The 9,290-nt window shown below is 32.1% G+C and overlaps 1 protein-coding gene across 1 annotated transcript; it reads right to left on the bottom strand.

The window, feature by feature from the left end:
- Positions 1-3,256: 3,256 nt before the first annotated feature.
- On the bottom strand, positions 3,257-8,541 carry LOC106769911. The gene is made up of 3 exons (XM_014655713.2): positions 8,171-8,541; positions 4,014-5,385; positions 3,257-3,928 (listed from the first exon to the last, which is right to left on the bottom strand). Exons 1-3 carry the CDS (start codon positions 8,433-8,435, stop codon positions 3,745-3,747), a joined length of 1,821 nt encoding a protein of 606 aa, XP_014511199.1. The 5' UTR covers positions 8,436-8,541; the 3' UTR covers positions 3,257-3,744.
- Between the last annotated feature and the right edge of the window lie 749 nt (positions 8,542-9,290).

The raw sequence follows: 9,290 nt of genomic DNA, 5'->3' as shown, positions 1-9,290 counted from the left end.
GAAAATATGGGATGAACACGGCAGCTGATCTAGCTTGGAGAAAGCATTTCAAAATTAAAAAAATGGTACATGGGCTACATCTTAAAAATCACGTGCAGCACATATATAAAAAAGAGAGAAGGCCCATCAAATTTTAATGAGCATATAGGAAATGCAGTATAGCTAGGGAATGACCCTAGGTCGTCTCTCAAGGACCAAATTGCGGTTCAGAATCAGGTCTAACACAGTTGGGGGGTTTGAAATGTTGTTTGTGGATGCGAAAAAATTAAAATGAAATTAAAACAGTAAAAACGAAAATTCACGCTGGAACTAGGCAGCTCTGACCTTTGCTCAATGTTTTAACCATAACTTTTTCTACAGAGCTCTAAATGAGATGAGGTTTTTTTTCCTGGAAAGTAGACTCAATTATCTTTCATTTGATATATAAAATGTAGCATTTGGAGCTCTGGTCTGGTTGCAGCTATTTTTTTAAAATCGAGTCCAGAGAGTGAAAATGCTAAACCAAATACTAGACTAAACAAATATCTAAACACAGTTAAATTAAATTAAATACAAAACTAAATTAAAGAAATTAAAAACAACTAATCCTACAATGCAAACTAATTTAAAGCTAACATGGTAATCAAACTAACACTATTAAAAATACTAGACAACATTAAAATAAATGAAAAGGCTAATCCTAACACACCAATAGACAAATATCCAAACATAATTAAAGCTATTAACAATGCAATGCTTAGCTAAAAAGTAAAATGCACAATGCAACTTGGAAGTAAAATTAAATAATCGATGTGCGTGACAAATTAAGATGCAAGAAGTAAATAACTAAATGCATCAATGCTGCTAGACTAACATGCTCCAAATTAATTAGCATTTCCCTTTTGAAAGTGAATGTCACCGTGTGCATATATTAAATATAAATTGCCTTATATAAAAGAAAGAAAAATCAATCATAGCATGTGCCCCTCTCTAATTGATAACGTAACATTGCTGGAAAAATAAAAAGTTGAAAACGTGCTAAGGTGAATGAAATCCCGTGAGCTGCTTCAAGACGTGTGCTCTCCACCCAAGCCGTGACACCACCTTCATTCTCAAGCAATTTTTTGTAGCAACGTGTTCACTCTTTGGAAATAACCTTCAACCGTAGCCCTCCATCTTAGTTCATGTGTGCTTTTTATCAAAGGAATAATGTGTGGTCGTTTTCTCTAGGTGGCGGCTGGAGGGAATATATCAACCTAGGGTTGTGTGACCTCCTAATTCTCAGGGCCCCTTTGCCGTGACGTGTCCAGCCCTTTTCCTCCAAAAATTGAATGTTAATGGGACACTTTCTTTTTCTTAAATGGTTGGTGGCCGGCTGAAAATAATTTCCAAGGGCCGCAACATGTTTGCTGTGTGCACCACCTTGGACAAATTTTTATCCAAACTGTTGTTGCCCAAAGTCGTGTATTACTTGTGTCTCTTGTTGGACGTTGCCACTTCAATTGCTCATGAGCCCTTCTGCTGGACATTTCCTTTTTTTTCAAATGAACTCCACGGTGGCAGCTTACATAAAAAGAAATTAGCTTCTCTCTTTTTTATATATGTGCTGCACGTGATTTTTAAGATGTAGCCCATGTACCATTTTTTTAATTTTGAAATGCTTTCTCCAAGCTAGATCAGCTGCCGTGTTCATCCCATATTTTCCACATGAAGCATTTTTTAATAAGTCCAAAATAGTTCAACTCATGTTCAATATTTTTGCTGCAATAAAATCAGTGTACAAGGCGAATAAATAACAAGTAGGTGGTGATAGCACCGCACTTAATCTCCAAATGTCCCAAATTACAATTCCAAAATTTTCCCTACAATTAAAAATGCAATTAATTAGCTCAGAAAATTCAAATTAATTAGAATTAGAATTTCCGGTCAAATTAAGCATAATTAGGAAAAACGGAAAAATACCGGACAATTAAGCACAATTCCCTGATTAATTCTAGCACAATAAACTAAGTGATATCAATAAAATATTAACTCATCACCTTCCTTCGACAAACGAACCGGAAGAGTGCAGTGAGTAACTTCCTTCGACAAACGAACTGGAAGTGCTTCCTTCGACACACGAACCGGAAGCAAACACTCAGCCAACTCGAAGAGAACCGCTCCGACTTTCGACACACGAAACGCGAGCTTCTCCTATTCACGAGACCAGGCAGAGCACCTTGCCAACTCGAAGAGAACCGCTCCGACTATCGACACACGAAATGCGAGCTTCTCCTATTCACGAGACCAGGCAAGGGAATAGAACTAGCTTTTGAGAACTTCCTCAGACAAACTGTATTCTTCAAAAGACCTAAGTTCACAACGTTACTTTCTGAAGTTCTCAAAGCACCTATTTATAAGCCCAGGGTCAGAAACTGAAAGGTCATCTCCCAACTGCCACAAATAATCGATTATTGTAAGTGATAATCGATTATTCAAATCCGTTACAGGTTTTTCAAAAAGTGATAATCGATTATATGAAGTGATAATCGATTATTCAAGTATGACTTGTGATAATCGATTATTGTTTCATGATAATCAATTATTCTAGTACAAAATACAAGTGATAATCGATTATTGCTTGTCCATAATCGATTATTCAAGTTAAAAATACAAGGTTTAAGATTTTCCTACTACATCCAAATTCTACAAATTACTTTTTAAATAAATCTAATGTTCTCTTCAAATAATACTTCTTGCAGCATCATCAAAACAATTCTTCAGGTTTTACCAATGCTCCTTATTTATTGGTAACAGTTTTACACTTATAATACAAGGATTTTGGAAAAATAACAAGTGGACTGTGATTTTAATCCTTAAAAATTGTAGCTATAGTCTTTTAAGTTAAAAATAATTTTAATTATCAAATTTAAGAAAACTATTTTAGTTTATAAATAATAATATTTGATAATTAGTTAACAGCAACAGCAGACAGTTACTTTATAATATAAAATTATAATATTGTGTAGAATTATTTTATAACTACAAAATTATAAAATTTAAAAATTTATAAAATTACATAACAACAACTATACAAAGTGAGTAAATAAGAAAAATATAATTTTATTAAGTCAGTACATGATAAAAAAAACTTTATTAGGGCATCAACATTCTCAAACTCCATGTAGTGATTTGTTCAGTGAAAATCCTCCAGAAAAATGCCCTGTGCATGTGTCCATATGGTATTTTATTTGGTCGGCAGTCAATATAGTAAATCATGAGCTTAAAGGATAACCAGTAAAAAATAAAACAGTTTCTGAATTGCATTCCACATATTCCCTGAACAATAAATATGATTTGATAGACCGTTTCTCAGGTGATACACCAACACAGTAGATTCACGTAGTTTGCTGAAGCTCGACAAACTTCCAGCAACGCATAGTTCGGTCATTATCCACGGTTGGGTTCAATAAGTCAATATCCAAACAAAATATGGGTATCAACATAAGTAGAAGCCAAAGTTTAGAGGAGGGTAACCTCAGCAGCAACCAGAAGAGACTTTATGGTTTGTAGTTTTTGTCCCTTCAACAGAACGGAAGAACCTTACCAGTAATCATATCTGTAAGCTATAGCATTCAAGGTACTTGTATACCACAGCTCATTATTACTAACTACCTTTGATAAGCAGTAGAAAGAGAGGTTTATTCAGATAACTTCTGATGTCCTAATCAAACTGGCTTCTAATATATTTAGTAACTTTTCATTTTGCAAACATGCCTTTTGGAGTTATTTGCATGCTATGACCTCTGAATCACATTTCTCAGCAAGGGTGATGTTAACTGGTTGCCAGCCCAATTGTTGATGCACAATCCATTTTTTATAGGAAATCGCTAAACTCAAAATCTGTAGGACATCACCCAAAGCATGATCTTTCAAGCACATATTCTTAATCACAATACCTGCTTCGTACCTGGGGAAAAGACAAAATATATACATATAAGGAAAAGCAGAAAACTTTGAGCAGCTGAAAATAAACTAAATTATAGTATCCTTACTTGCACTGGGTATTCATTATTGCCAATCTTCCAGGAGAAGTACCTAGAAATTTTTTTATTTTGTTCCATGTCTCTTTTGAGTGCTTCTTAGGATTACCACCCAGAGTGCATACACACTTCCAAACTTGATCATTCTTACCAACAAACAATTCCAAAGCACCTACATTCTGCTTCGCTACCATCTGCTGCTCAACAGCAATCTCCAGAGCCTTCTTGACATCTGTATTGCGATGCTTGGGATCTCCAAATCGAATACAATCTGTTATATTTGACTCAGTTGGCTTAATTTTTTCAGTTTTCAGTGTGTTCAAGGCAAGTAAAACAACCCCTATAAGATCTTGGACGTATTCAGAAGATTTAGGAGATTCTGGAGATCCCCACATACCATTACCAGGAAGATTATTATTACACGCGGTTGTTGATGATGAAGAAAGGTGTTCTGGACTATGTGCATAGCCATTATACAAATTTCCTGCGTTCTGTATCATGTGCCCATCTGCTTCATCAATAGATTTAACAGGATTTGGAGAATTACTGTAAGAACTCCGTTCCAAGTTCCCGTTCAATTGATTAACAGGGTGCAGATCGTGAGCATTACTAAGATATCCAGAAATATCACCAGTATCTGGTACCTTCGTAAGTGGTGCTGCAGAGAGGCTGAGCCCACCAGTCCAAGGCGGTGAAAAAGGAGGCTCCAAAGGAAAAAGATTTGATCTTAATGGTTGTGAATGTGGATTTTGATGATTGTCTTGTAGATTACCATTATTAACCCGCATTTGATCGGGATTGCCAAGAGTAAAATTTGGTGTAGAACCACTTGGGGGAACATTATGGGTATAATTGCCAGGAGGAGGAGAATTTATATTGCCATCATTTTCTTGAAGTCCAACTGGAGGCTTCTTGACCTTGGGTCCATTTGATTTATTTGACTTTCTCCCATTTGTCTTCCCATGATGTCTAGAATCAAGTTGCCTTCCTTTACCTGGGAATTTCTGATTTCCTGTATGAACTTCTGAATAGGATTCCAGATACTGCGGTATCTGAAAGGCATTATGGACTGGACTTTGTACGGAGTCAGAAGAGGATTGGATGTCATTATTACCAAGTTGTAGTGATTCACCATTAGTAAGGGGAGGTCCTCCGGCCAAGAGACTGGTCCAAAGCCACACACTCTTGGCAGCTGCTACTAGGGGTGCAGAAGCTTTCTTAGGCTGTGCAAGAAGAATATTATACCTCCTCAACCGCAGCTGATGAAGAGCATTGGAAAAGTCTCTATCACCAGATATTAATAAGTAATTAGCAGGTGCAGGATTGTCCACAGCCCAGAATAGCATGTCAACAAGAATCTTTTTGTCACTTGCATCTTTAACACCTGGCAGTAAAAAGATGAAATCATTTATTACACGAATTCATTATTTGAAGTTCCCCATTATCAGGAAAGCAGATAGACTTGTAACAAATTATCCCGAGAGGCTCCTAACAAGGTTCTTCCACAGAAGACTAACAAATTAGTAAACTCATTGACAACCCCTTATCATGATCATTATAAATAGATTGTCACCTCAGAAGTTCATAACATAATATCAATGTACTTCACTAGAGAAGTCTAACAAATCAACAAACCATTGATAGAGGTAGGCATGGATTCAGATTTCGAATCCAAATCTACTTATTTTGCAAAACTAGTTTGGATTTCTTTTTAAATCTAAATCCAAATAATTGGATCAAACAGCAAATTCCTTTTTAATGAAACCTTTTTTTTTAAATCTATATTTTAAAAATAAAATAACTATTTCATCAAATACATAAATATATAAAAAATTTAAATAATATATAAAATAATAAAAAATATAATAACATTAAAGATTAAAAATAATATATTATATAAATTCTTAACATTAAAGAAAGTTAAAATCATATAAATCTCATAAAGAAGAGTTCCTACCTACACTTATCCCCTTCAACATTTGCAAACTGCAATTAGATATCATAGAACTGCTTCTAAATCTGTTATTAACATGCAATGTTTGGGAGGTACTTCACAAAAATAGTTAAGTTTAAAAAAAAAAAAAGTCAAATGAAAAAAATGATTAAATTCAAAGAAACACTTACTTAAAAGGTAAAATTAATAAAATAATTATTTTAATTAAAAAAAAAATTATTTAGAAGGTAAAATTGAAAAACAATTGTGGATATCAAAAAAAGAAAAGAAAAAAATATAATATATATATATATATATAATCATGCTTTACATTTTTTTTGTCAAACACTTAATCAAAATCAAATATAGAATCTATTGAACATTGATTTAACAAACAATACTCACTTGTATACGGACTGTCATGGATTGGATTTTAGGAAATTCAATCTAAATCCAAATATTTAGTTTAAATTTTGAATTCAAATCCACTTCACCTACAATTCTAATTCGGATGTTTATACATCCAAATATAAACATTTCGATCAAGTTTTAAATCTAAATCTAAATATCAAGTTTTAAATTCAAATCTATTTTTTCATAATAACAATCTAAAAACATTTTCTTTTCTAAATATAATTTTAAACTTAAATATATATTTTTAAGAATAATAGATTCTATTTCATTTAATATATAAATATAAAAAAATTAAATAATATATAAAATATTAAAAAATATCTCATAATTTAATAATATCAAAGACTAAAGTTCATATATTATGTAAATTCTTAATACTAAAAGAAATACAACCATCTAAATATCAATATAATATCCAAACAAATAAAAAAAATAAAATTCACGTAATATCTATTATTAGTTACAGAATTATTAAATCAAAACTAATTATCATCTTCAATTATATATATATATATATATATATATATATATATATATATATATATATATATATATATATATATATATATATATATATATATATATCACTGCATAATTATAGTCAAAAAAAGATACATCATCACATATACATTATACATTACAATGCAAAAGAGCAAAAGCTTGTTCATGATGTCTAACCAATCACATTTCCAGGATCCTAATTGCAGTTCTTTTAATATCACGTGCTTATTCATTCCAAAAACCAGACTTGAAAGCAAAACTGAGCCCACTGTCAATTAAGATTGGAAATTTGGATTTTCTAATGTTTAAAATCCATATAAACAAAATGGAGATCTGATATGGAAAATGGATTAAAAATGAATAAAAAAAACAGATTTAAGGGAATGGATCTTTAATGGAAAACACATTTAGGGAAATGATCTTTAATGGATCAGAGCAGACCAAAATTAAAGAAGTCTAATACAAACAGATCTTTTGCCCACACGGCAACACCGTATTATAATCATTATAAATAGATTGTCACCCTCGTATGAGGCTTTTTCACCATTCTGATATAGTTTCATTTTGAAATTATAATGGTACATGTTTAAAAAATAAAATACATGGACAAATCTTATCAAGTTGATACGACTTCACAACACGAAAATGTCATATTAAACTGAAATAACTTCAATGTAAATGAATTGAAATCGTGTTAAGTAATGATATTTTTTGTGGAACATATAAAGTTACTTTATGTTAACATGACTTTATTTCTAAAACAAAATGAACATCATTTTGTGATGATTTCAATTCATTTTATTTAAAATTGAAATCGTCTAAGTTATGATGTTTGAGTTTAGTTTATTTCATTCTAAAAATAAAGTCGTCGTCTCAAGTTTGTAACCACTTCATTCTTAAATATTTTTTACATTAGTCTTCATAACTTGGCACATTATAGTGCATATGTAGAGAATTCCATATTTAATGTCTCTTGTTTGGTAGCAATAAAATAGGAATGGGGATGAAAATATGAATGAAAAGAATATTAGTTGTTCCCCTTTAAAATTTCTATCTTAGGTGACTGGAAACCTAAGAGTAATGCATCCTCCTTGCTGAACCGGAGTAAACAAGTCACAAAATCGATAATAATGATGATGATAAGCATAAAAACAAAACCTATGCTAACAAGTTAGTTCAGGTTCTGTTAACCTTAAAATTCGAGATCAATCATTTTGAAGGAATTGAATAGAATATTTGGATTGTCAGAGAAAGAAAAGTCAAAGCGATATAGGCAAGCAACTAAAGTTTGGGGGTTGGATAGAGAGGGAAAATGGATTACCGGCGGGGACATGGTTGAGGGAGATGCCGGTGCTGGAGAGGGCATGCTGAACGGAGGCAGTGATGCCAGTGGTGTCGCCGTAAGCAGAGATAGAAACGGGGCCGCAATAATTCATTCGAATGAGAGCGGAGCTTATATTCTGCGCGATGGCGTGGGGATCGCACCCTTTGGGCACTTGACAGTTCTCTATATCCCACCAAACCGAAGTCTTGACCAACGAGTACTGTGCCTCCGCAACCGCCGTAGCCGCTCCACCTCCGCCCATCTTATTGGTTCTGAAAACTTCCTTTAGTGGAAGAGAACGTGTCTGGGAGTTTAATGGGAAGGGAAGGGACTGTGCCCGTTTAATGTGTAATTTACGTTTTTGCCCTTTTAAGTTTGGAATACTTAACGAAGAAGGAGGGAAGAAAAGAGAATAGGTGGGAAAAATACGAATAAATTTGTATTTTTACTTTTTACATAAATTTGAGAAATGAGTGAATAAATGAATTTGAAAAGATTCAATTCCAAACCAAAGTATTTGTTTTCTTTTAAAAAAAAAGTTTAAAGATGATAGTTAATGGATTTTAATACAATATATAGTATATATTATTATTATATTTAGTTTTGTATTTTTTAATCATATGAGGCGATATGGAGATGTGTAATTTGGAAAGTATATATCTTTGATTCTTTTATGCTAGAAAAGTAGGTACTGTGTTAGAGTAATTTTAGGAGTATTATGTGAAATATTAGTGGTGTGATCTTTGTACATATTGGAACACAAATGTTTAATAGAATTAGGAAATTCCAGAAACTGACAAATTTAAAAATGAAAATTGTGAATGATTCGATTTATTAGATAGGTTAAAAAATTTAATAAATAGAAAATTAAAATAATTAAATTGTGTTTGACATTAAAAATAATATAAAATTATATTTATGAAAATGTAAAATATATATATATATATAATAAATAAATAATACAATAAACTTCGATCTGAAAATTATGTTTAGATAATAATTTTTATTACTATATAATTTAGTCACAGGTATTAATTTTTGTTTTTACAGTGACTTTGAATGTTTTTTTTAAGCTTAATTATAGATTTGGTTTTTGTATTTTCAATTTCGTCCTCTC

The sequence above is a fragment of the Vigna radiata genome, chromosome 8 (assembly GCF_000741045.1).
Source record: "Vigna radiata var. radiata cultivar VC1973A chromosome 8, Vradiata_ver6, whole genome shotgun sequence".
NCBI classification, from domain to species: domain Eukaryota; kingdom Viridiplantae; phylum Streptophyta; class Magnoliopsida; order Fabales; family Fabaceae; genus Vigna; species Vigna radiata.
The sequence above is the reverse complement of the archived record's forward strand: the minus strand, read 5'-3'. Positions and strand labels throughout refer to the sequence as shown.